The sequence below is a fragment of the Pelodiscus sinensis genome, unplaced genomic scaffold (genome assembly GCF_049634645.1).
Source record: "Pelodiscus sinensis isolate JC-2024 unplaced genomic scaffold, ASM4963464v1 ctg127, whole genome shotgun sequence".
Classification (NCBI taxonomy): domain Eukaryota; kingdom Metazoa; phylum Chordata; order Testudines; family Trionychidae; genus Pelodiscus; species Pelodiscus sinensis.
This window is the reverse complement of record NW_027466027.1, coordinates 258,718-285,797: the sequence shown is the minus strand read 5'-3', so window position 1 is coordinate 285,797 and position 27,080 is coordinate 258,718. Positions and strand designations below refer to the sequence as shown.

The following is a 27,080-nucleotide window of genomic DNA, read 5'->3' as shown; positions in this document are numbered from 1 at the left end:
TCCCGACTCCCCTGGTCCCCGATCCCCCTCGGCTCCCAGCTCCCGACTCCCCTGGTCCCGATCCCCCTCGGCTCCCAGCTCCCGACTCCCTGGTCCCCGATCCCCCTCGGCTCCCAGCTCCCGACTCCCTGGTCCCTGATCCCCCTCGGCTCCCAGCTCCCGACTCCCCTGGTCCCCGATCTCCTCGGCTCCCAGCTCCCGATCCCCCTCGGCTCCCAGCTCCCGACTCCCCGGTCCCCGACCCCCCTCGGCTCCCAGCTCCCGACTCCCCTGGTCCCCGAGCCCCCTCGGCTCCCAGCTCCCGACTCCCCTGGTCCCCGACCCCCCTCGGCTCCCAGCTCCCAAGCGGCCAGGCCCTGGAGGAGGCAGGCGGCCCCTACCTGGGCGACGGATCCAATTTGATGACCGTTTTCTCGGGCAGCGAGTCCTGGTTGAGACGCGTCTCATCCTGGCAGCAAGGAGTCGAGTCAGCGCCCACGTGGCTCCCGGCCCCTCCAGGGAGGGCACGTGGGGAGGGGGGCTGACCCCTCGCTCTCCCTCAGGACAGCCCCTGGCTCAGGGCAGCAGGGAGCCGCTCCTGGGGGTGGGGCAGGAGAGCCCAGGGCTGCGGTCAGGGCTCAAGCCTGGCTCGCGGCAGGGAGGCTGGGTTGGGAATGTGGGGCTCAGGTCAGGGCAGCAGGGCCAGGTTGGGGCTGGGGCCGAGGCCGGGGCCAGGTTAGCAGGTGGGGGTCAGGGCAGCAGGGCCAGGTTGGAGCAGTAGGGTGGGGGTCACAGAGCAGGGCAGGGAAGTGGGGCAGCAGGGTGGGTTGAGGCAGGGGGCAGGGGCAGGCAGGAGGTTGGGGCAGGGCGGGGCAGGGTGGTGGCCCAGCATCAGGACAGCAGGGTGGGGGTGGGTGTTGTCAGGCAGGAGGGCGGAGGTGGGCAAGGGGCGGGGTCAGGCAGTGGGCAGGGTTGGAGAGTGGGCAGGGCACTGGGGTGGGGCAGGAGACGGGGTTGGGCAGCGGGCGGGGGGGCACTGGGGCGGGCAGGGGGCGGGGCAGAGGGCGGGCAGGGGCCAGGGCACTGGGGCGGGCAGTAGGCGGGGGCGGGGCAGAGGGCGGGGCACTGGGGCGGGCAGTAGGCAGGGGGCAGGGCACGGGGGGCGGGCAGTAGGCAGGGGGCGGGGCAGAGGATGGGGCACTGGGGCGGGGCAGAGGGCGGGCAGGGGCCAGGGCACGGGGGCGGGCAGTAGGCAGGGGCGGGGCAGAGGATGGGGCACTGGGGCGGGGCAGAGGGCGGGCAGGGGCCAGGGCACGGGGGCGGGCAGTAGGCAGGGGGCGGGGCAGAGGATGGGGCACTGGGGCGGGGCAGAGGGCGGGCAGGGGCCAGGGCACGGGGGCGGGCAGGGGGCGGGGCAGAGGGCGGGGCATTGGGGCGGGCAGTAGGCAGGGGGCGGGGCAGAGGATGGGGCACTGGGCCGGGGCAGAGGGCGGGGCACGGGGGCGGGGCAGAGGGCGGGCAGGGGGCGGGCAGGGGGCGGGGCAGGGGCCGGGGCAGAGGGCGGGGCACGGGGGCGGGGCAGGGGCCGGGGCAGAGGGCGGGGCACGGGGGCGGGCAGGGGGCGGGGCACGGGGGCGGGGGGCGGGGCAGAGGGCGGGGCACGGGGGCGGGGCAGAGGGCGGGCAGGGGCCGGGGCAGAGGGCGGGGCAGAGGGCGGGCAGGGGGCGGGGCACGGGGGCGGGGCAGAGGGCGGGCAGGGGCCGGGGCAGAGGGCGGGGCACGGGGGCGGGGCAGGGGCCGGGGCAGAGGGCGGGGCACGGGGGCGGGGCAGAGGGCGGGCAGGGGGGCGGGGCACGGGGGCGGGGGGCGGGGCAGAGGGCGGGGCACGGGGGCGGGGCAGAGGGCGGGCAGGGGGCGGGGCACGGGGGCGGGGCAGAGGGCGGGCAGGGGGCGGGGCAGGGGCCGGGGCAGAGGGCGGGGCACGGGGCCGGGGCAGGGGCAGAGGGCGGGGCACGGGGGCGGGGCAGAGGGCGGGCAGGGGGCGGGGCACGGGGGCGGGGGGCGGGGCAGAGGGCGGGGCACGGGGGCAGGGGGCGGGGCAGAGGGCGGGGCTCACCGTGCCGAGGAAGGGCCCCGTGGGATCGTAGCGGTAGGCGTCCTTGTCCCCCAGCACCAGGTAGTGGGCGGCGTTGCCGATGACCCGTTTCAGGTTGACCAGGGAGCGCAGCAGCCTGGGGGCAGAGAATCAGCATCGCCGCTCGGCCCCCGCCCCGCCCCCCGGGGGCTCCTGCCCGGCCCGTCCTGCCCCCCGGGTCCTTTCCTGCCCCCCGCCCCGCCCCCCGGGGGCTCCTGCCCAGCCCCTCCTGCCCCCGGGTCCTTTCCTGCCCCCCGCCCCGCCCCCCGGGGGCTCCTGCCCAGCCCGTCCTGCCCCCCGGGTCCTTTCCTGCCCCCCGCCCCGCCCCCCGGGGGCTCCTGCCCGGCCCGTCCTGCCCCCCGGGTCCTTTCCTGCCCCCCGCCCCGCCCCCCGGGGGCTCCTGCCCAGCCCCTCCTGCCCCCCGGGTCCTTTCCTGCCCCCCGCCCCGCCCCCCGGGGGCTCCTGCCCAGCCCCTCCTGCCCCCCGGGTCCTTTCCTGCCCCCCGCCCCGCCCCCCGGGGGCTCCTGCCCGGCCCGTCCTGCCCCCCGGGTCCTTTCCTGCCCCCCGCCCCGCCCCCCGGGGGCTCCTGCCCAGCCCCTCCTGCCCCCCGGGTCCTTTCCTGCCCCCCGCCCCGCCCCCCGGGGGCTCCTGCCCAGCCCCTCCTGCCCCCGGGTCCTTTCCTGCCCCCCGCCCCGCCCCCCGGGGGCTCCTGCCCGGCCCGTCCTGCCCCCCGGGGGCTCCTGCCCAGCCCCTCCTGCCCCCCGGGTCCTTTCCTGCCCCCGCCCCGCCCCCCGGGGGCTCCTGCCCGGCCTATCCCCCGCCCCTCCTCCTGCCCCCCACCCCTCCCCGGCCCGTCCGTACCTGACGCCGTAATCCACCACAACGGCCTCCTTGGCCGTGCCCGTGATGGCGTCGTGGTGCTGGAAGAGCCCGAGCGCGCGCCGGGCCTGGCTGAGCAGGGCGTAGTCCGACAGGGGGTACCGGCTGTCCACGCCGGCGCGCCGCGCATGGCTCAGCGCAGGCTGTACAGGATCTCGGCACCCCTGGCCAGACACGGACCCCTCAGCCACACGGCCCTCCCCCCCGCGCCGCCCCCGGCGCCTCCCCTGCCCCGATCGGAACCCCTTCACCCTGCCCCCCCGAATCCCTCGCCCACCCCATCCTGCCCCTCCCCCCAACCATCCCTCACCCCGCCCCCGAATCCCCTCGACCACCGCATCCTGCCCCTCCCCCCAACCACCCCTCACCCTGCCCCCGAATCCCCTCGACCACCCCATCCTGCCCCTCCCCCCAACCATCCCTCACCCCGCCCCCCGAATCCCCTCGACCACCCCATCCTGCCCCTCCCCCCAACCATCCCTCACCCCAGCCCCCGAATCCCTCGACCACCCCATCCTGCCCCTCCCCCCAACCATCCTCACCCTGCCCCCCGAATCCCCTCGCCCACCCCATCCTGCCCCTCCCCCCAACCATCCCTCACCCCGCCCCCGAATCCCCTCGACCACCGCATCCTGCCCCTCCCCCCAACCACCCCTCACCCTGCCCCCCGAATCCCTCGACCACCCCATCCTGCCCCTCCCCCCAACCATCCCTCACCCCAGCCCCCGAATCCCCTCGACCACCCCATCCTGACCCTCCCCAACCATCCCTCACCCCAGCCCCCGAATCCCCTCGCCCACCCCATCCTGCCCCTCCCCCCAACCATCCCTCACCGCGCCCCCCGAATCCCCTCGACCACCCCATCCTGCCCCTCCCCCCAACCATCCCTCACCCCAGCCCCCGAATCCCCTCGACCACCCCATCCTGCCCCTCCCCCAACCATCCCTCACCCCAGCCCCGAATCCCCTCGACCACCCCATCCTGCCCCTCCCCCAACCATCCCTCACCCCGCCCCCGAATCCCCTCGACCATCCCATCCTGCCCCTCCCCCCAACCATCCCTCACCCTGCCCCCCCGAATCCCCTCGACCACCCCATCCTGCCCCTCCCCCAACCACCCCTCACCCTGCCCCCCGAATCCCCTCGACCACCCCATCCTGCCCCTCCCCCCAACCACCCCTCACCCTGCCCCCCGAATCCCCTCGACCACCTCATCCTGCCCCTCCCCCCAACCATCCCTCACCCCGCCCCCCGAATCCCTCGACCACCCCATCCTGCCCCTCCCCCCAACCATCCCTCACCCCACCCCCCGAATCCCCTCGACCACCCCATCCTGCCCCTTGCCCCAACCACCCCTCCCCCTGCCCCCCGAATCCCCTCGACCACCCCATCCTGCCCCTCCCCCCAACCACCCCTCACTCCGCCCCCCCAAATTCCCTCGACCACCCCATCCTGCCCCTCCCCCCAACCACCCCTCACCCTGCCCCCCCGAATCCCCTCGACCACCCCATCCTGCCCCTCCCCCAACCATCCCTCACCCCGCCCTCCGAATCCCCTCGACCACCCCATCCTGCCCCTCCCCCCAACCATCCCTCACCTCGCCCCCCGAATCCCTCGACCACCCCATCCTGCCCCTCCCCCCAACAATCCCTCACCCCAGCCCCCGAATCCCCTCGACCACCCCATCCTGCCCCTCCCCCCAACCACCCTTCACCCCACCCCTGAATCCCCTCGACCACCCCATCCTGCCCCTCCCCCAACCACCCCTCACCCCACCCCCGAATCCCTCGACCACCCCATCCTGCCCTCTCCCCCAACCACCCTTCACCCCTCCCTTGAATCCCCTCAACCACCCCATCCTGCCCCTCCCCCCCAACCACCCTTCACCCCGCCCCCCTGAATCCCCTCAACCACCCCATCCTGCCCCTCCCCCCAACCACCCCTCCCCCTGCCCCCCCGAATCCCCTCGACCACCCCATCCTGCCCCTCCCCCCCAACCACCCTTCACCCCTCCCTTGAATCCCTCGACCACCCCATCCTGCCCCTCCCCCCAACAATCCCTCACCCCGCCCCCCGAATCCCCTCGACCACCCCATCCTGCCCCTCCCCCCAACCACCCTTCACCCCACCCCTGAATCCCCTCGACCACCCCATCCTGCCCCTCTCCCCCAACCACCCTTCACCCCACCCCTGAATCCCCTCAACCACCCCATCCTGCCCCTCTCCCCCAACCACCCTTCACCCCACCCCTGAATCCCCTCAACCACCCCATCCTGCCCCTCCCCCAACCACCCCTCACCCCACCCCTGAATCCCCTCGACCACCCCATCCTGCCACTCTCCCAACCACCCCTCACCCCACCCCTGAATCCCCTCGACCACCCCATCCTGCCCCTCCCCCCAACCACCCCTCACGACACCCCCGAATCCCACTCACCCCTCATCCTGTCCCGAGTGCTCCCTGTCCTGCTGCCAGTCCCTCCCCCCCCCCCGAATCCCAGCCCCTTCAGCGCTCTGCGCCCTGAAGCCCCGTCCCGAGATGCCCCGGCTGCGCCCCGCCCAGGCCCTCACCGCAGGTGGGCCTCCAGCACGCGGTCCAGGCTCTTGTAGAAGGGCCGGGAGGTGTAGTAGCCGGTCCAGTAGTGGTCCTCCCGGTCGGCGTAGGAGAAGAAGTCCCCGCTCAGCACGGGGAAGCCGGGCGGCCTCGCGCCGGGGACGGTCCCGGTGCCCTTGCAGAGCGCGTCGAAGTAATCGGAGAGGGTCCCGAACTGCGCCTGCGGGAACGGCCCGGCCCCGTGAGCCCCGCGAGGGAGGGGCTCCCGCCACCCAGGGCACCGGCTCCGAGTGGGGTGGGGGGTGCGCCCGGGGCAGGCTGAGCACAGCAACTTCACAAGCCAACCCCGTGCCCCCCATCGCCTTCCCTGGGGCTGCCAAGGCGACTTTTGGGGCAGGCCACCGCGCAGGGAGCCGACAGGCGCCCCGCACCCAATGTCTATCGGACCCACTCAGCTCCCGCACGCCCGCGTCCTGCCATCGGCGAGTCACCAGGGACACTGGTGAGTCTTCCAGTGTCAGCGCCGATTCTCCCTTCGCTACGGGGAGACGGGCAGGGCTCCCGGGAGGGGAGTGGGGTCTAGTGGGAACAGCAAGGGGCGACCCGACTGGGTCAGAGCAAGGGTCACCCAGCCCAGGGACCTGTCTGCCCAGCGGCCAGTGCCAGGCGCCCCGAGGGAGGGGACAGTGATCCCTCCCCTGTCACGCTGTCCCAGCCTCTAGCAAACAGCGGCCAAGGACGCCACCCCTGCCCATCGTGCCTAGTAGCCATCGATGGGCCTGTCCTCCTTGAACTTATTTCCTTCCTATTGGAACCCTGTTATAGTTTGGGCCTTCCCACCGTCCCCTGGCAAGGAGTTCCACAGGTTGACTGTGAAGCAATAATGTATTTGTTTTAAATCTGCTGCCTATAAAAGAATTGGCTCAGCTTCGTGTGTTATGTCAGCGAAGGAATAAGTAACATTTCCATATTCTATTCTTGCACACCGTTCATGAGTTTCTAGACCTCCAACGTATCTCCTGCCCTTTAGCCTTTTCTTTTCCAAGCGGAAAAGCCCCTGCCTTATTAATCAGTCCACAGATGGCAGCTGTTCCAAGCCCCTCACCATTTCTGCTGCCCTGTGTGGTGTGGGGGGGCTGTCAGCTCTGTATCCCGGGGTCCCCCTGCGCGGTGAGGTGCGATTCCCACAGACTCACCCACATGGTGTGATGCACGTGCGGCCTGGCTCCCGCCTCCCCCCGGCGCGGTACCTGAACGTGCAGCCTGGATCCCCCTCCCCCCGGCGCGGTACCTGCACGTGCGGCCTGGATCCCCCTCCCCCCGGCGCGGTACCTGCACGTGCGGCCTGGCTCCCCCTCCCCCCGGCGCGGTACCTGCACGTGCGGCCTGGCTCCCGCCTCCCCCGGCGCGGTACCTGAACGTGCAGGCCTGGCTCCCGCCTCCCCCCGGCGCGGTACCTGCACGTGCGGCCTGGCTCCCGCCTCCCCCCGGCGCGGTACCTGCACGTGCGGCCTGGCTCCCGCCTCCCCCCGGCGCGGTACCTGCACGTGCGGCCTGGCTCCCGCCTCCCCCCGGCGCGGTACCTGCACGTGCGGCCTGGCTCCCGCCTCCCCCCGGCGCGGTACCTGCACGTGCGGCCTGGCTCCCGCCTCCCCCCCGGCGCGGTACCTGCACGTGCGGCCTGGCTCCCGCCTCCCCCCGGCGCGGTACCTGCACGTGCGGCCTGGATCCCCCTCCCCCCGGCGCGGTACCTGCACGTGCGGCCTGGCTCCCCCTCCCCCCGGCGCGGTACCTGCACGTGCGGCCTGGCTCCCGCCTCCCCCCGGCGCGGTACCTGCACGTGCGGCCTGGCTCCCGCCTCCCCCCGGCGCGGTACCTGCACGTGCGGCCTGGCTCCCCCCTCCCCCCGGCGCGGTACCTGCACGTGCGGCCTGGCTCCCGCCTCCCCCCGGCGCGGTACCTGCACGTGCGGCCTGGCTCCCGCCTCCCCCCGGCGCGGTACCTGCACGTGCGGCCTGGATCCCGCCTCCCCCCGGCGCGGTACCTGCACGTGCGGCCTGGCTCCCGCCTCCCCCCGGCGCGGTACCTGCACGTGCGGCCTGGCTCCCGCCTCCCCCCGGCGCGGTACCTGCACGTGCGGCCTGGCTCCCCCTCCCCCCGGCGCGGTACCTGCACGTGCGGCCTGGCTCCCCCTCCCCCCGGCGCGGTACCTGCACGTGCGGCCTGGCTCCCCCCTCCCCCCGGCGCGGTACCTGCACGTGCGGCCTGGCTCCCGCCTCCCCCCGGCGCGGTACCTGCACGTGCGGCCTGGCTCCCTCCTCCCCCCGGCGCGGTACCTGCACGTGCGGCCTGGCTCCCGCCTCCCCCCGGCGCGGTACCTGCACGTGCGGCCTGGATCCCCCTCCCCCCGGCGCGGTACCTGCACGTGCGGCCTGGCTCCCGCCTCCCCCCGGCGCGGTACCTGCACGTGCGGCCTGGATCCCCCTCCCCCCGGCGCGGTACCTGCACGTGCGGCCTGGCTCCCGCCTCCCCCCGGCGCGGTACCTGCACGTGCGGCCTGGCTCCCGCCTCCCCCCGGCGCGGTACCTGCACGTGCGGCCTGGATCCCCCTCCCCCCGGCGCGGTACCTGCACGTGCGGCCTGGCTCCCGCCTCCCCCCGGCGCGGTACCTGCACGTGCGGCCTGGCTCCCGCCTCCCCCCGGCGCGGTACCTGCACGTGCGGCCTGGATCCCCCTCCCCCCGGCGCGGTACCTGCACGTGCGGCCTGGCTCCCGCCTCCCCCCGGCGCGGTACCTGCACGTGCGGCCTGGCTCCCGCCTCCCCCCGGCGCGGTACCTGCACGTGCGGCCTGGCTCCCGCCTCCCCCCGGCGCGGTACCTGCACGTGCGGCCTGGCTCCCGCCTCCCCCCGGCGCGGTACCTGCACGTGCGGCCTGGCTCCCGCCTCCCCCCGGCGCGGTACCTGCACGTGCGGCCTGGATCCCCCTCCCCCCGGCGCGGTACCTGCACGTGCGGCCTGGCTCCCGCCTCCCCCCGGCGCGGTACCTGCACGTGCGGCCTGGATCCCCCTCCCCCCGGCGCGGTACCTGCACGTGCGGCCTGGCTCCCGCCTCCCCCCGGCGCGGTACCTGCACGTGCGGCCTGGCTCCCCCTCCCCCCGGCGCGGTACCTGCACGTGCGGCCTGGATCCCGCCTCCCCCCGGCGCGGTACCTGCACGTGCGGCCTGGCTCCCGCCTCCCCCCGGCGCGGTACCTGCACGTGCGGCCTGGCTCCCGCCTCCCCCCGGCGCGGTACCTGCACGTGCGGCCTGGCTCCCGCCTCCCCCTGGCGCGGTACCTGCATGTGCGGCCTGGCTCCCGCCTCCCCCTGGCGCGGTACCTGCACGTGCAGGCCGGGGTGGGCGTTGAGGAAGTCGAAGAGGCGCTGGTAGCTGAGGAACTGGGCATCCCACTCCTGGGGCTTGTCGTAGCGGAAATCGTCCCCCAGGGGCACCAGCAGCACCTTGCTGCGGAACAGCTTGGACTTCTTACGGTACTGATCCAGAAGCAGCTGCGCCCTGCGGAGAGACACCCGAGCCTCAGGGGGCAGGGCCGGCCCTGACGCGGGGCCGTAGGCACAGGCAGCGCCCAGCGGCCAAGCAGCCTCGGGCACCATGGCTGAGCGGGGGCACCGTCACTCACCGTTCGGCCACGTTGGCCTCGGTGATGGCTCGGGGGGGCACCTTCCAGGGGCAGTTGATCCTGCCCCCAGGCAGGCGCTTGAAGTCGAACTGGCAGCAGATCTTGGGGTCGGGGCCGCAGGTGTGGGGCACGTCGTAGCTGTAGAAGGGCATCATGTGGCAGAGGATGTCGGTGCTGGAGTCAGGGGCTGCAGAGAAGGGGCCAGCTGAGTGGGTGTGCCCACCCCGGGAACCGGCCACCCGTGCCCACGCTCCCAGGCCGGGGAGCAGCCAGGGGAGGGAGGCAGCCGAGGGCTGAGGGGCAGGCGCTGGGCAGGGCAGGGCAGGGCAGCCAGCGTGCCCCATGGCACAGGCAGGGTCCCGCCAAGCAAGAGCCAGGATGGGCCAGGAGAGCCAGGGCCTAGCAGGGAAGTGGAGCCCGGCTTACCCGCACTCCCTGGCCTGGGCGGGAGAGATGGGCTGGGCCTGGCTCAGCACCAGGGCCCCCAGAGCCGGCGCGGGAGGCTGCTCCTCGGTCAGACGGAGCCACAGAGGCAGGGTCCAATCCACCCCCACTCCCTGCCCCCGCCCCCGGGCTGCTCACCCCAGGTCTGTCTCCACATGAACTCCAGGCTGCGGGTGGCGGCGAAGTGCTTCTTGATGGCGTAGTGCACCCGCTGCACCAGCATGCTGCTCAGGTTGGCGCGCCGCAGCAGGTAGGGCATGGTGGAGCTGTGCCCAAAGGGGTCGACGGCCCAGCCGGAGCGCGGGGTCACGCCTGAGTCGCCACCACAGACCGGTTAGGAGCCTCCTCCCTGGCAGCAGGAACCCCCGGCCCCACGGCCCTCGGGTGTGGGCTGCGCCCCCGGCTCCCCTTCCCTGGCCCCGGTGCCCCTCGGGTGTGGGCTGCGCCCCCGGCTCCGGCTCCCCCCCCCCAGCCCCGGCGCCCCTCGGGTGTGGACCGCGCCCCCGTCTCTGGCTCCCCCCCTGGCCCCGGCTCCCCTTGGGCGTAGGCTGCACCCCCGTCTCTGGCTCCCCTCCCCGGCCCTGGCTCCCCTCGGGTGTGGGCCGCACCCCTGTCTGTCTCCTCCCCCGGGTCCCGGCATGAAGAGACCAGGGCTGGGCCCACGCACCGATGTTCCTCTCCAGCCACTGGTGCCCCTCGATCAGCTGGTCGAGCATGGCGAAGTAGTGAGAATTGGCCTCGTCGGGCATCACCCAGCCGCCCGTCACCATCTCCAGCTGCCCGTTGCCAACCAGCCTGCGGACGCAGTCCAGGTAGAGATGCCCCACAGCACCTCCTGCGGGCACACCCCACGGCCCTCGCCCCCGCCCCACACCCCACGGACCCCACCCCAAAGCCCCTGCCCCATGGATCGCACCCCCCACCCCACAACTCCCACCCCACGGTCGGCACCCCCATCTCATGCTACTGCCCCACAGCCCGCATGCCAACTCCATGGTCCCTGCCCCATGGCTCCTGCCGTCACCTCATGGACCCTGCCCCATGGGTCCCACCCCTCCCATCCCATCCCATGGCCTATGCCACAATACCACAGCCCTCGCCCCATGGTCCGCGCCCCATGGCGCATGACTCCACCCCCCAGCTCCCGCCCCACAAGCCCCACCCCATGGCCAGCACCTCACCACACAATCCCTCCTGCAGGCCACCCCACAGCCATGGCCAGTTCCCCCAGAGCCCGGCCTCGGCCCCCACCTGCGCACCGCAGCCCGTTTCTGGGCACTGATGTTGTCCCACCACTTGGAGAAGAAGGAGATCTCGGACCAGATGAAGCGGCGGCGCGGGTCCTCCTGCAGCTTCAGCACCATGCTGCTCAGGATGTGCTGCGTCTGGTCCGTGTAGTACTTCTCGAAGGTCTTGATCCAGCCTGGCCACCAAGCAGAGGGCAGGGCTGAGTGCAGAGCCCCTGCGGGCACTGGACCCAACCCCCAGGGCTGGCAGGGACCTCGAGAGCTCAGGCCCAGTCCCGTCCTCACACCAGGACCCAGCTGTCTAACCTGCTCCTATGCCACAACCCCCGGGCAATTCAGCCCAGGGTTTCACCACCCAGACAGGCCGGAACTTTTTCCTAATGTCCAACCTCAACCTCCCTGGCTGCAGTTTCAGCCCCTTGCTGCTTGTCCTGTGCTCAGAGGCCAAGGGGAACAGTTTGTCTCCCTCCTCCCTGTGACACCCTTTTAGATACTTGAAAACTGTTCTCACGGCCCCTCTCGGTCTGCTCCTTTCCAAACGAAACAAGCCCAGCTCTTTCGGTCTCCCTTCCTCACTCCTGTTCTCTGGGCCTTTCATCATTCTTGTGGCTCTTCTCTGGACCCTCTCCAATGTCTCCGCATCTGTCCTGAAACTGGCGCCCAGAACTGGACACAAGACTCCGACTGAGGCCTGATCAGCGCAGAGCCGAGCGGGAGAACGACTCCTCGTGTCGTGCTCACAACACCCCTGCCAATGCAGCCCAGAATCATGAAAAAATGTAAAAAAAGAAGAAATGGTCCTGCAGCGCCGTAGAGACGCCCAAACCCTAGAGCTGGGCTCAGGAGCTTTCGTGGGCACAGCCCCCTTCCGCAGATGACTGGCACGAGGGGTGCACAGCTGCAAATAAATAGCAGCAAAAGGGGATGGGGAAGGACAGGGACGGAGACGATGCCCATGGGAGCGTCTAGTCGAGTGCCCGTGTAAATGAGGCTAATGGAGGGGCTCCAAGTACCTGGCGCTTGGCTTTTGTGTCATTCGGGGGTGGACTGGCGCTAGCGGCCCAGCCAGGTCAGGTCTTTGTTCAGACCTTGGTTCAAGGAGTCAGACTTGTACATGAAAGCAAGTTCTGCAGCCCCTCTCTGGAGCAGGCGTTTGAAACGGCACAGCCACGTTCCGATCCGTAGCGTATTATTACAAAGCCAGCTGGAGAGAGAACATCAGAGTGGCCAGACAGGGTCAGACCAACGGTCCATCCAGCCCAGGGTCCTGTCTGCTAGCAGTGGCCAACACCAGGGGCTCCAGAGGGAGGGAACAGAACAGGTATCCTCACGTGATCCCTCCCGTCACCCACCTCCAGACAAACAGAGGCCAGGGACACCATTCCTGCCCATCCTGGCTAATAGCCATTGGTGGACCTTACCTCCGTGACTCTATCTAGCTCTTTTTTGTACCCTGTTAAAGTCCTGGCCTTCACCACATCCTCTGGCAAGGAGTTCCACAGGTTGACTGTGCGCTGAGTGAAGAAAAACTGCCTTTTGTTTTAAACCTACGGCCTATTTATTTCATTTGGTGACCCCCAGTTCTTATATTGTGGGAATATGGACATAACTTTTCCTTATTCACTTTCTCCACCCCACTCATGTTTTTATAGACCTCTATCATATCCCCCCTCAGTCTCCTCTTTTCTAAGTGGAAAAGTCCCCGTCTCTTTAACCTCTCTTCATAGGGGACCCGTTCCAAACCCCTCAGCACTTTTTTGCCCTTTTCTGAATCCAATGCCAATGTAGCTTTGTTGAGATGAGGGGTCCCCATCTGTGCGCAGGATTCAAGCTGTGGGCGTCCCGTGGATTTATACAGAGGCAATGAGAGATTCTCTGTCTTATTCTCTGTCCCTTTTTGATGACTCCTAACGTTCTATTTGCTTTTTGACGGCCGCTGCGCATGGAGAGGATGTTTGCAGAGAACGATCCACAGTGACTCCAAGATCTCTGAGTAGCTGTAGCCAAATCAGTCCCCCTCCCGGTGCACGTGGCGTTGGGATGGTTTTCCAATGGGCGTTACTTTACCTTTATCCACATTCCATTTCGTTGCCTAGTCGCTTAGTCTGGTGAGAGCCTTTAGAAGCTCCTCACAGGCTGCTTTGCTCTCAACTACCTTGAGCAGTTTGGGATCACCTGCAAGTTTTGCCACCTCCCTGTTTCCCCCTTTCCCTAGATCATTTCTAAATAAGTCGACTAGGACAGACCCTGGGGGGACCCCACTAGGTACCTCTCTCCACTCGGAAAACTGGCCATTTATTCCTACCCTTTGTCTCCTGGCTTTAACCAGTTCTCAGTCCATGAGCGTCCCCCTTGGTGAGGGCCCTTGTCAGAGGTTTTCTGGAAATCTAAGAGCACTGCATCCACTGGATCCCCCGTCCAGATTTTTGGTGACCCCCCCTCTCAGAACTCGAGCAGATTAGTAAGGCATCACTTCCCTTTACAGGAACCATGTTGACTTTCTCCCAACATATTTCATCGCTGTTTCTGACAATTTCATTCTTTACTATGGGTTCAACTAATTTGCCCGGTACTGAGGTTAGACTTACTGGCCTGGAATTGCCAAGGTCACCTCCAGAGCCCTTTTAAAGTATTGGCGTCACGTTAGCGATCTTCCAGTCGTTAGGTACGGAAGCTGATTGAAAGGGCAGGTTACAAACCACAGTCAATAGTTCTGCAATTGCCCATCTGGTCCCGGTGACTCGTTACCGTTAGTTTATCAATTTGTTCCAGAACCTCCTCTAATGGGACCTCAATCGGGGACAGTTCCTCAGATTTGTCACCTACAAAGGCCGGCTCAGGGCTGGGAATCTCCCCGACAGTCTCAGCCTGAAGACCTAAGCGGAGAAGTCATTCAGCTTCTCTGCTATGACTTTATCGTCTCTGAGGGCTCCGTTAGCGTCTCCATCGTCCAGGGGCCCCACTGGCTGTTTAGCAGCTTCCTGCTTCTGATGCGTTTAAACATTTTGCTGTCACTTCTTGAGTTTTTGGCTGGCTGCTCTTCAAACGCCTTTTTGGCTTTTCGTCTTATATTTTTACGCTTCCTTTGACACAGTTTCTGCTCCTTTCTATTTTCTCACTAGGATTTGACTTCCACTTTTTAAAAGATGCCCTTTTATTGGTCACTGCTTCTTTTACTTGGTCGTGGGGGGCGGTCGGCTTTGTAACTCAATGTCCCCTGCGCTGTGCAATTCCCACTGACTCACCCGCATGTGGATTGGCCCAGACACCTCGGCCCAGCCTGAGCAGTTAGCAAAGCTCTTCCCAGGGGACAGACAAAGGGAGGGGGGCGGAGACGGCACCTCGCTGGGGGCAGGGCCTGGGAGCGAGGCAGTTTTCTGGCTGGGAAACATGAAGGGAACAGACTAAGCTGAGTGCGGAGGGGGCGATGGACCCTCCCCCAAGGGGCTGCGGCTGCCTGGCCCTGACTCCTGTAGCCACGTCCCGTCTGTGCTGGGCTGTACCCTGGAGCAGCGATAACCCCCCCCCCCCCCCCCCGTTCTACCGGCCGGCTGTGGTGTAGCCCCAGTACCTTGCTGGTCGCTGTGCTTGGGCGCTGGGTGGTGGGGACCCCACTGGCGGTGTCTGTAGCACGGCCCAGCAAGAGGGGCCTCAGGACAGTGTCCAAACCGGCTCTACTTGTTAAGGGACGAGGCTGAACAGAGGACTGTGCGCTGGGGGGGCTGGAACCGTCAGGGAGACAGTCTGAGGTTGCTGGGGCGAGGGGTGATGGGCCCCTAACCCAAGGGGTCTGAAACACCCTGGCCCCGCATCCTGTAAACACACCACGGCTGTGCTGGGCTGTACCCTGGAGGAGCAATAGAACCTCGCTCTTCTACTGCTGGCGGAGTCTGTTCTTGCTGCTACGGGGGTGCAGGATCGGGGGAACCCCAACGCACCGTCCCAGTGGTGTCAGGAGTGGGATGCACTGCCCCCCGTGGACGGAGCTTCCACCAGCGAGTGCCAAGGCGCAGTAGAGGGAAGGGGCGTAGAGCCAGGTGTGCTGGAGACAGAGCGAAGCGGTTCCTGGGAGTCGTGGGCACTGCAGCACTGGACTGGTGAATCTGCACCGAGGGGACCGGCGGGGCGATGGCCTACGCCCAACTCCTGAAGGCAGAGCTGGTGGGGCTCTGCAGAGAGAGGGCCCTGCCCGTGGGGAAAGGAACCAAGGCCCAGTTCATTGCCCGGCTGGAAGAGAGTGACCCATCCAGGGGCCGGGATCCTGCCCCAGCGGGGAGCAGCCAGACACCCCCGGGGAGCGTCTCAGGCTCTCAGACCGGACGGAGGGCTGGAGCCCGCCAGAGAGTCGTGGTGCCCACCAGGCCAAGCCCTGCCAGCCGTGGTCCGTCCAGGGCAGGGTCCAGCCCAGAAGAGCTGCAGTGGCTGGAGATCAAGCTGCGGCTAAAGGAACTAGAGGACCATAGGGAGGAGCGCCAGGACCGAGAGAAGCAGCGACAGCATGAGCTGGCCATGGCGGAGCGGAGCAGAGGAGCCGAGGGGCCCTGGCTGCGGTGAATGGGGAGGACCTTGTACCGGGAATGGCTCCCCCCAGGGAAGGTGGGGGCATGAGGGCTCCAGCGGCAGCTGGTAGTTCCCCAAAAGTATCGGCACATGCTGCTGCACCTGGCCCATGACATCCCCTTCTTGGGACACCGGGGAATCCGGCGCACGCGGCTGAGGCTGCTTCAAAACTTCTCCTGGCTGGAGATATTTACAGCTGTGCAGCGGTCCTGCCGGTCCTGCGACTCCTGCCAGAAGGGGGGGAAGGCCCAAGACAGGAGGACAGCTGCGTTGAGGCCCCTGCCCATTATAGAGGAGCCTTTCCAGAAGGTGGCGATGGATATTGTGGGGCCCTTCAGCAGAGCGACCCAGACAGGGAAGAAATACATCCTGGTGGTGGTGGATTTCCCCACCCGCTACCCGAGGGGATCAAGGGAACCCTGACTACGCTGTCTCACTGGCGGAGTCTGTTCTCGCTGCTACGGGAGTGCAGGATCAGCGGGGTCCCTGACACGCCATCACACTTGGTTGTTAAGCCATGGGGGCACTTTTTTGGTTCTCTTCTTGTGTTTTTTAATTTGGGGTATACATTTAAGTTGGGCCTTGTGACGGGCCGGCCCCGGACCAGGGGCGAGGGGAGCGGAGCCCCCGCCGGCCGTCACTCTCCCGGGGGCGGGGCGAGCGGAGTCCTCACCGGCGGGGCTCTGCCGGCCGGTCGCAGACCCCCCAGCAACCCCACAACTCCAGCCGCCGGGGGCGGCAGGCGGGGGCGCTTCCCCCGCGCTTGCGCCGGCAGCCGATGGGCGGCCCCCCCCCCCGCCGGCCCACGCAGGGAAGGCGGGGCCGGGGCGCACGGCAACTGGCGAGGGCCGCCAGCGGGGGCGGGCCCGGAAGGGGCGGGGCCCCGGGCGGCGGCCGGCGCGGCGGGCCAGTTTAAAAGTGCCCGCCGCCGGAGAAGCGGGGCGCAGGCTCCTCGCGGCGGCGGAGGAGCAGCCCCCACCGCAGGACGGAGCGTGAGCGCCACACAGCCCGGCTGCCGGCCCGGCGCTGGTCCCGGGGCCTCCGGGACAGCCACTGCCCCTGGCGAGCACTCAGCCCCTCGCCAGACGGCAGGAGGACCCCACCGCGCCGAGCCAGGAGAGACCGGGACGGCCAGGAGCGTGCCAGGACTGGAGAGCTCACCCCCGGGACGCCATCGGAACGCGAGACACCGCAGACCGCCGAGTCAAGGTAGGCGCCAGGGCGACGGGGATCGGACGGCAGACCCAACGGGAGGGAGGAAGGAGCCCGGGGCAGGGCGCTTCTGGCGGCCGTGGGTGGACGGGCCACAGGGGGGAGAATCCTCACCCCCCTCGTCCACCGTGCCGGGGCGCTAGCGGCCCCGGCGCTCAGGGCCCCGGGCTGGGACCCGGAGAGAGGGCGGGACCGGGTCCCCCTCCCTCCACACGGGGAGCGTCCAGCACCCGACAGCCACACTAACCGACTGGGACCAAACTAGAACCCCGGACTGGGGGAGGAGGACCTAAGGCTAGGGGCTCCGGCCCCCCCATCCCGCTCGGCGGGTACTCACGGCCTGGGGTTCGCTGACCCCCCCTTCTGGCTGGGAGGGGGTGATCGCACCCCAGGGGCCCGGACTCCACACCGGCGGCCCAGGGACGACACAGGACAAAAGGAGGACCAAAAAGGGGTCCGCAGACCCCCCCTCTCGGACTGGGAGGGGGTGATCGCACCCCGAGACCCTCACACGTGGTGGAGAATGTGGGCATGACCCCCACTAAGTGACAGGCGGTTACGGTAGGGTGTCCTCTGCGCCTAGGGAGCAGACGGAAAGGCATACCACCATGGATGCTCAGCAGCTACTCGACTGGGTGAGGGAAACCCAGCAGCAGCAGCAACAACAGCAGTCCCAAATGATGCAGCAGCTGGCGAGCCAGTTCCAGGATCAGCAACGGTTGCTGGTGCAGGAGCTGTCGGCCCAACATGAGAAGTGGATGCACGGGGCTCCCCCGCCCAGCTCGGCGGGAGGGCCGGCGTGGCCGAGCGACGACGGCAACCGCGATCTGGGATCGTTACCCCTCCGCCTGACCAAGATGGGGCCCGGGGACGACCCAGAGGCATATTTGACAACTTTTGAGAGAGTGGCTACGGCTGCGAGGTGGCCGGAGGCCCATTGGGCGACGCTGTTGGCCCCGTACTTGTCCGGGCCCGCCTAGATGGCCTACCGGAGCCTAGCAGCCCGGGAGGCACTGCAGTACAACCGGGTGAAAGAGGCCATCCTGGACCAATTAGGGATTAACAGTGACACGTACCGCCAAAGATTCCGTAACGAGCGATTCAAACCAGGGGAGCGACCTCGAGTCTTCGCACAGCGCCTGCATGAGTGGGCTTGGCGGTGGCTGGAGCCGGAGCAACGGACGGGCACCGAAGTTGCCGAAATGGTGGCCCTGGAGCAATACGTCCACCTCCTTCCCCCGGGTGCCCAGAAGTGGGTCCGCCGGCACCAGCCGGGAACTCTAGCGGCAGCCATCACACTGACGGAGGCGCACCTCGATGCGGAGGGCGGGGAGGTCGGAGCGCGCCGGGAGTCCATGCCCGGCCCCGCGACGAGGGATGCACCGCGGGCCCGCGGGACAGGGCCGACACCGGCCAGAGGCGCCCCAAAGCCACCCGCCGGCGGGGGGCGGCGCTTGGCTCCCATCTGGCCCGCGAGGCCGGGGGAGGCCCCCGGGGAGGGCAGAAAAGGCCACGAAGAGCAAGGGGGCGGCGACCGGAGGGCGCCGAGCCGGACCGCCTGCTATCAATGCGGGCAAGAGGGGCACTTGAAACGCGACTGCCCGATGATGGATTGTACCCTGTCCACACCAACCCCAGGGGACCCACAGACGGGACCGGCACGACCAACAGTGACCGTCTGGCTGGGGCTGAAACCCCTGCAGGCCTTAGTGGACTCCGGCTCCGCGCTCACCTTGGTACGGGAGGAGCTGGTACGGGAGGCCCCGCCCACCGGCGAGACCGCCCAGATGAAATGCGTGCACGGGGACGTGCGAACCTATTCCACAGTGTGGGTCCACTTGGCGGATGGGCAGATGGCCAGGGTCTGGCGAGTGGGGAAGGCCCCGAACCTACCACTCCCCGTGGTGATAGGGAGAGATTGGCCGGGGTTCCCGGGACTCCTGCGGAAGGGGATGGACCGGCCGGACGGACGGGCCCCCGCGAAGGAAGCCTACGTACACCCTCGCGCCCCTAGCCCAGTGGCGCCCTCGCGGGGCGGCGGAAGCGACGACTCCGACTTCTTGGAGGAGCAGCGGACCGATGAGACTCTACGGTACGCCTGGGAACGGGCCGGTGATCCGGACGAGACGGACGAACGCCAGCAGGGCCCCCGCTTCCAGGTAATCCAGGACCGCCTATACCGTCTGGTAACAGGCGGGGCGGGGGAGGGGGAACAGAGACAGCTGGTAGTCCCCCAGACCCGGCGGAGGGAGGTCCTGGACCTCGCGCACACAAACCCCTGGGCGGGGCACCTGGGCCGGGAAAAAACGCTGGCGCGGGTCCTCCGCCGATTCTATTGGCCAGGGGTTTACCGGGCGGTACGGGACTTCTGCGCCTCGTGCCCCAGCTGCCAGAAGGTCGCAACGGGCGCCGTCCCGGTGGCCCCCCTGGTACCCCTCCCGGTAGTGGGCACCCCCTTCGAGCGGGTGGCCCTGGACCTAGTAGGGCCACTGGAGCCCTCCCGGGCGGGGCATCGGTTCATCCTCGTGGTGGTCGACTACGCCACCCGGTACCCGGAGGCCGTCCCGCTCCGCAACGTCAAGGCCCCCACGTTGGCGACAGAACTGCTTAAAATTTTTGCGAGGGTGGGGTTCCCGCAGGCTATTCTCACGGACCAGGGGACAAACGTGACTTCCCAGCTGATAAAGGAGCTGTGCACACTCCTCCGCATTAAAACCCTGCGGACGTCAGTATACCACCCCCAGACTGACGGACTAGTAGAGCGATTCAACCGCACCTTAAAGGACATGCTCCGGCGGGTGGTGCAGGACAGCCCGAGGGACTGGGACCAGATGTTGCCCGCCCTCATGTTCGCCATCCGCGAGGTACCCCAAGCCTCCACGGAATTTTCCCCATTCGAGCTACTATATGGGCGGCAGCCCCGGGGGATCCTGGACATCCTAAGGGAGGACTGGGAGGCGCAGTCGGCCCGGTGCCAGGGCACGGTACAGTATATTTTGCAGCTCCGAGAGAAGTTACGGCGTCTCGGCGCCTATGCAAAGTGGAATCTCTTGAGGGCCCAGACGCGACAGGCCCACTACTACAACCGCACGGCCGCGAACCGCCAGTTCGAGCCCGGCGACCGAGTGTTGTTGCTCCTGCCCACCCAGGAGTCCAAACTCCTCGCGGCGTGGCAGGGCCCCTACGAGGTCGTCCGGAAGGTAGGAGACGTGAATTATGAGGTGCGGCTGACCGGGAGACGAAGGGCCACGCAGATCTACCACGTGAATCTGCTCAAAAAGTGGGTGGCCCGGGAAGGACTCCTAGTGGCGCCCGCGGACCGCGACGAAGACCTCGGCCCCTCCCCAGCCGACCACGCGGAGGAAGAGACCCCGTCCATAGGGCCAGAGCTGACGGTGGACCAACGGACGCAAATGGAAGAACTCCTGCGCCGGTTCCGCCACGTTCTGACGGCGACCCCGGGGACAGCGAAGGTAGGGGTGCACCGTATCAATACCGAACCAGGACAGGTAGTGCGTGAGGCTCATAGACCCCTCCCCCGAAAGGTATGGGACACCGTCCGGCAGGAGGTGCAGACCATGAAACAATGGGGGGTGGTAGAAGAATCGCAGAGCGAGTGGCGCAGCCCCATAGTCTTGGTCCCCAAGCGAGACGGGAGCGTGCGGTTCTGCATTGACTTTCGAAAGGTTAATGGGATTTCGCAATTCGATGCTTACCCCATGCCACGGGTGGAGGAGCTGCTGGAGGGCCTGGGGAGGGCTAAGTACATCACCACCCTAGACCTATCGAAAGGCTACTGGCAGATTCCCTTGGAACCCCAGGATAGGAAGAAGACCGCGTTCGCCACCCCCTTCGGGTTGTTTCAGTTTCGCCGGATGCCGTTCGGACTCCACGGAGCAGCAGCGACCTTCCAGCGGGTCATGGACCAGGTACTGGAGCCCATGAAGGGGTACGCAGCAGCTTACATCGATGACATCGCCGTATACAGCGTGACGTGGCCAGAGCACCTCCAGCATCTGGAAGCCGTGATGCAAGCGCTGCAGGAGGCAGGCCTCACAGCGAATCCCCGAAAGTGCCACTTCGCCCAACGGGAGGTGTCCTACCTCGGTTACACCGTGGGAGGAGGGCAACTGAAACCACTGTTGGGAAAGGTGGAAGCCCTTCGGAACTACCCGCCACCATCAACGAAGAGGCAGGTACGAGGGTTTCTGGGATTGGCGGGATATTATCGCCGATTTGTGCCGGACTTTGCCACGATCGCAGCCCCTCTGACTGAACTAACCAAGGACGCGCACCCCAACAAGATCCAGTGGACGGCACAAGCCGACCAGGCCTTCCGCGAACTAAAGCGCAGGTTAGTCCAAGCCCCAGTGTTGAGGCAGCCTGACTTTGAAAGACCATTCTCTTTATACACAGATGCATCCGAATGCGGTTTAGGAGCAGTACTGGCCCAGGACCATGACGGAGAGGAACACCCGATCCTTTACCTGAGCCGGAAACTCCTACCGCGGGAGAGGAACTACGCCACAATCGAGAAAGAGGCGTTGGCGGTGAAATGGGCCATTGAGACCCTAAGGTATTATCTATGGGGCAATAAATTCAAACTAATCACGGATCATGCCCCGCTTGTGTGGTTAAATTCCATGAAAAACTCGAACCCGCGCCTAACGCGCTGGTATATGGCATTACAACCCTACCGCTTCGACGTAGAATACCGAGCGGGAAAAAAACACCAAAACGCTGACTTCTTTTCGCGGGCGTTCGAGCCCGTGGGGGATGAGGGAGACCCCTCGGTAAGGGGGGGGGTGTGTGACGGGCCGGCCCCGGACCAGGGGCGAGGGGAGCGGAGCCCCCGCCGGCCGTCACTCTCCCGGGGGCGGGGCGAGCGGAGTCCTCACCGGCGGGGCTCTGCCGGCCGGCCGCAGACCCCCCAGCAACCCCACAACTCCAGCCGCCGGGGGCGGCAGGCGGGGGTGCTTCCCCCGCGCTTGCGCCGGCAGCCGATGGGCGGCCCCCCCCCCCGCCGGCCCACGCAGGGAAGGCGGGGCCGGGGCGCACGGCAACTGGCGAGGGCCGCCAGCGGGGGCGGGCCCGGAAGGGGCGGGGCCCCGGGCGGCGGCCGGCGCGGCGGGCCAGTTTAAAAGTGCCCGCCGCCGGAGAAGCGGGGCGCAGGCTCCTCGCGGCGGCGGAGGAGCAGCCCCCACCGCAGGACGGAGCGTGAGCGCCACACAGCCCGGCTGCCGGCCCGGCGCTGGTCCCGGGGCCTCCGGGACAGCCACTGCCCCTGGCGAGCACTCAGCCCCTCGCCAGACGGCAGGAGGACCCCACCGCGCCGAGCCAGGAGAGACCGGGACGGCCAGGAGCGTGCCAGGACTGGAGAGCTCACCCCCGGGACGCCATCGGAACGCGAGACACCGCAGACCGCCGAGTCAAGGTAGGCGCCAGGGCGACGGGGATCGGACGGCAGACCCAACAGGAGGGAGGAAGGAGCCCGGGGCAGGGCGCTTCTGGCGGCCGTGGGTGGACGGGCCACAGGGGGGAGAATCCTCACCCCCCTCGTCCACCGTGCCGGGGCGCTAGCGGCCCCGGCGCTCAGGGCCCCGGGCTGGGACCCGGAGAGAGGGCGGGACCGGGTCCCCCTCCCTCCACACGGGGAGCGTCCAGCACCCGACAGCCACACTAACCGACTGGGACCAAACTAGAACCCCGGACTGGGGGAGGAGGACCTAAGGCTAGGGGCTCCGGCCCCCCCATCCCGCTCGGCGGGTACTCACGGCCTGGGGTTCGCTGACCCCCCCTTCTGGCTGGGAGGGGGTGATCGCACCCCAGGGGCCCGGACTCCACACCGGCGGCCCAGGGACGACACAGGACAAAAGGAGGACCAAAAAGGGGTCCGCAGACCCCCCCTCTCGGACTGGGAGGGGGTGATCGCACCCCGAGACCCTCACAGGCCTCTATTATGGAGTCTTTACAAAGCTTCCATGCAGCTTGCAGAGATTTTACTTTTGTCACTGTGCCTTTTGATTTTACTTTTGTCACTGTGCCTTTTGATTTCTGTTGATCTATTTTTGTGTAGTTCCCCTTTCTGAAATTAAATGCCACAGTGCTGGGCTGCTGACATATTTTCCCTACCACTGGGATGCTAAATTGTATTACATTATGATCACTATTCCCAAGTGGTCCAGTTCTATTTACCTCTTGAGCCAGATCCTGTGCTCCACTTAGGACTAAATCAAGAACAGCTCTCCCCTTGTGGGTTCTAGAGCCACCTGCTCCAAGAAGCAGTCATGTAAGGTATATGTACCCAGTCAATATGGGGATAGTTGAAATTCCCCACTATTACTGAGTTCTTTATGTTGATAGTCTCTCTAATCTCCCTTAGCATTTCATAGTCACTATCACTGTCCCAATCAGGTGGTCGATAATAGACCCCTACTGTTATATTCTTATTATTGGAGCATGGAATTACTATCCATAGAGATTCTATGGAACATTTAGGGTCATTTAAGATTTTTACTTCATTTGATTCTACATTTTCTTTCATGTACAGTGCCACTCCCCCACCAGCATGACCTGCTCTGTCCTCCCGATATATTTTGTACCCTGGTGTCCCATTGATTGTCCTCATTTCACCAGGTTTCTGTGATGCCTATTCTATCAATATCCTCCTTTAACACGAGGCACTCTAGTTCACCCATCTTATTATTTAGACTTCTAGCATTTGTGTACAAGCACTTTAATAATTTGTCACTATCTGTCTGACATTTCTTGATGCATTAGACATTTTTTCATTTGATTGTCTCATCTAATCTGACCCATACTTCCATCCTCTCCTCCTGACTAGAACACAGAGCGTCTATTAACAGACCCTCCCCTAAGAGATGTCTCTGTCCGATCCATGTGCTTTCTGCACCCTTCAGCTTTCCCCCAGCCCTTAGTTTAAAAACTGCTCTACGACCTTTTTACTGTTAAGTGCCAGCAGTCTGGCTCCACTTTGGTTTAGGTGGAGCCCATCCTTCCTGTATAGACTCCCCCCATCCCAAAAGTTTCCCTAGTTCCTAATAAATCTATAGTCCTCCCCTCTACAGCATTGTCTCATCCTCACATTGAGACTCTGAAGCTCTGCCTGCCTACCTGGCCCTGCACGTGGAACTGGAAGCATTTCCGAGAACGCCACCATAGAGATCCTGGATTTCAATCCCTTTCCTAGCAGCCTAAATTTGGCCTCCAGAACCTCTCTCCTACCCTTCCCTATGTCATTGGTACCTACATGCACCACGAGCACCGGCTCCTGCCCAGCACTACACACAAGTCTATCCGGAGGTCTCGAGAGATCCGCAACCTTCGCAGCAGGCAGGCCAGTCACCACACGGTTCTCCCGGTCATCGCACACCCAGCTCTTTGCTTCTAGTGATCGAATCCCCCATTACAAACACCTGCCTTTCCCTCACGACTGGAGTTCCCTCCCCCAGAGAGGTCTCAGTGCGAGGGGATACAGAACATCTGCTGGAAGGAGGGTCCCAACTACGGGATCATTTCCCTCTGCTCCAGATGAACGTTCCCCGAGCCTTTCGCCCTCCCTAACAGCGCAGGGGCTGTGTGTGTGGGGTGGGACAGTTCAACAGCGTCCCGGAAAGCCTCAGCTACGTCCCTCTCGGCCTCCCTTAGCTCCTCCACTTCAGCCAGCCTGGCCTCCAGAGCCCGGACGTGGGCTGAGGGCCAGGACGCCCACAGGGCAGGTATCCCACAGGCTCCACTGAGCGCAAGGAACAGGAGAGCCCCCGCTCTGTGGCTGGGCTCCGCCTGCACTGCCCCTACAGCTCCCCAGGCTGTGGAGAGGGCGTCTATTGAAATCAGGCAGTTTGGGGTTTAGTGGAGTGTAACAGTGGTAACGACTGGCGCGTGCCCCCACCCCCCCACTCCCTCTCGAAATGCCCTGGGAGCTGCAGGCTGGCCTTCCTAGGCCGACCAGATGCCCCCCGCAGGGACTGGCCAAGACAGTAGCCAGCTGGGCATAGCTGGCAGCTGAGGGTTTCTGAACCTCTCTGCTCCTGCTGCTCCCTCCAGGAAGTGGCTTGCCCAGGAAAGCTCCCGCGACCGTCTCTGCGTGCTGCCGGTCTCTCCGGCGCTACAGGACTCTCCTTCACATTGTCGTACGCTCCAGATGAACATGGCTCCCCCGAGGCTCCCCTGCCGTCCCTCCGATTCTGTACGGGGCCCGAGGGCCCCTCCTGCGGCCAGGCCTGGAGCGCGACTGTGGCGCTCGGCCTTCTGCTCAACGCAGTGACTGCGCAATCGAGCCCTGCACCCGCCCCTGGCCAGGCGTGAGGAAGCCAGCAGGAGCGTTTCTCCTACTGGCCTCCCTGTGGGAATGGCGCCGAGTTCAGCATGAAGTACGGCTCCAGCTGGCACCGTGTCCCTTAAGCTGCCTCCTGCCATGGCGCGGCCTGGTCCAAGCGCAGCACTGTGCATTGGCCTTGCGGCCTTGCATCCTATTTACCTCAGAGCCCTTCTCCCAGGTGAGCTCTCAGCCGGCCCCCCCTGGCAGCCTGGCCAGATTGGGTACCAGCCGCAAGCGTTAGGAGCGCCCCGCGCCGCTGCCTGGCCGGGCTCGGTACCAGCCGCAAGCGTTAGGAGCGCCCCGCACCGCTGCCTGGCCGGGCTCGGTACCAGCCGCAAGCGTTAGGAGCGCCCCGCGCCGCTGCCTGGCCGGGCTCGGTACCAGCCGCAAGCGTTAGGAGCGCCCCGCGCCGCTGCCTGGCCGGGCTCGGTACCAGCCGCAAGCGTTAGGAGCGCCCCGCGCCTCTGCCTGGCCGGGCTCGGTACCAGCCGCAAGCGTTAGGAGTGCCCCGCGCCGCTGCCTGGCCGGGCTCGGTACCAGCCGCAAGCGTTAGGAGCGCCCCGCGCCGCTGCCTGGCCGGGCTCGGTACCAGCCGCAAGCGTTAGGAGCGCCCCGCGCCGCTGCCTGGCTGGGCTCGGTACCAGCCGTAAGCGTTAGGAGCGCCCCGCGCCGCTGCCTGGCCGGGCTCGGTACCAGCTGTAAGCGTTAGGAGCGCCCCGCGCCGCTGCCTGGCCGGGCTCGGTACCAGCCGCAAGCGTTAGGAGTGCCCCGCGCCGCTGCCTGGCCGGGCTCAGTACCAGCCGCAAGCGTTAGGAGCGCCCCGCGCCGCTGCCTGGCCGGGCTCGGTACCAGCCACAATCGTTAGGAGCGCCCCGCGCCGCTGCCTGGCCGGGCTCGGTACCAGCCACAATCGTTAGGAGTGCCCCGCACCGCTGCCTGGCCGGGCTCGGTACCAGCCGCAAGCGTTAGGAGCGCCCCGCGCCGCTGCCTGGCCGGGCTCGGTACCAGCTGTAAGCGTTAGGAGCGCCCAGCACCGCTGCCTGGCCGGGCTCGGTACCAGCTGTAAGCGTTAGGAGCGCCCTGCGCCGCTGCCTGACCGGGCACGGTACCAGCTGTAAGCGTTAGGAGTGCCCCGGGCCGCTGCCTGGACAGGCTCAGTACCAGCCGCAAGCGTTAGGAATGCCCCACGCCGTTGCCTGGCCAGGCTTGGTACCAGCCGGAAGGGTTAGGAGCGCCCCACACCGCTGCCTGGCCGGGCTCGGTACCAGCCGGAAGGGTTAGGAGCGCCCCGCGCCGCTGCCTGGCCGGGCTCGGTACCAGCCGGAAGGGTTAGGAGCGCCCCGCACCGCTGCCTGGCCGGGCTCGGTACCAGCCGGAAGGGTTAGGAGCGCCCCGCGCCACTGCCTGGCCCGCAGGCGAAGACACTGACTGGAACCGGCCCCAAGCACTGCCCCATTTGTTCTGTCCTCCAGCACGGCTGGGAGTCGCAGGGAACTCTGCCCTGGGAACGTCACCAGCCAGTTCTGCACCTGCCTTGTAGCCCAGCCAGGGCTGCTGCACGTCCCTGGTCTGTCTGTGAGCCGAGGGCCCTGCCCAGAATCCCCCTCCATGGGCTCTGGGGGTTCCTTAAGCCCGGCCAGGCTCCATGGGCCCCTCACCTGGGTCGTTATGGGAGTGCGGCACCACAAACACCTGCAGGGGCTCCGTGTCCCACTCGTGGGGCTCGTAGGTGATGTCAAAGCCCTGCTTCCAGACGCCGCCATCCTGGTTATCGAAGGGCAGCGCCGCCGCCACGGCCAGCATCTGCCGGGCAGACACCTCACTCAGCGGGACAGCCAGCCTGCCTCCACCCCACCCCGGACACCGGCCCCGGCTCCCAGCCCCCCACCCCGGACACCGGCCCCGGCTCTCAGCCCCCCACCTCCGGCACCGGCCCTGCCTCCACCCCACCCCGGACACCGGCCCCGGCTCCCAGCCCCCCACCCCGGACACCGGCCCCGGCTCCCAGCCCCCCACCTCCGGCACCGGCCCTGCCTCCACCCCACCCCGGA

General features: G+C 67.2%; 1 protein-coding gene across 1 annotated transcript in view; it reads right to left on the bottom strand.

Moving 5' to 3' along the window:
- Window positions 1-364: 364 nt before the first annotated feature.
- The window catches only part of LOC142825992 (alpha-mannosidase 2x-like), a 35,560-nt gene continuing 8,844 nt past the window's right edge, over window positions 365-27,080 (bottom strand). The window contains 11 exon segments of the mRNA XM_075918396.1: window positions 365-448; window positions 2,096-2,210; window positions 2,975-3,134; window positions 3,137-3,156; window positions 5,562-5,764; window positions 8,924-9,101; window positions 9,226-9,412; window positions 9,808-9,981; window positions 10,337-10,464; window positions 10,921-11,092; window positions 26,688-26,832. Of these exon segments, the coding sequence (XP_075774511.1) occupies window positions 377-448; window positions 2,096-2,210; window positions 2,975-3,134; window positions 3,137-3,156; window positions 5,562-5,764; window positions 8,924-9,101; window positions 9,226-9,412; window positions 9,808-9,981; window positions 10,337-10,464; window positions 10,921-11,092; window positions 26,688-26,832 (1,554 nt within the window). The 3' untranslated portion in view covers window positions 365-376.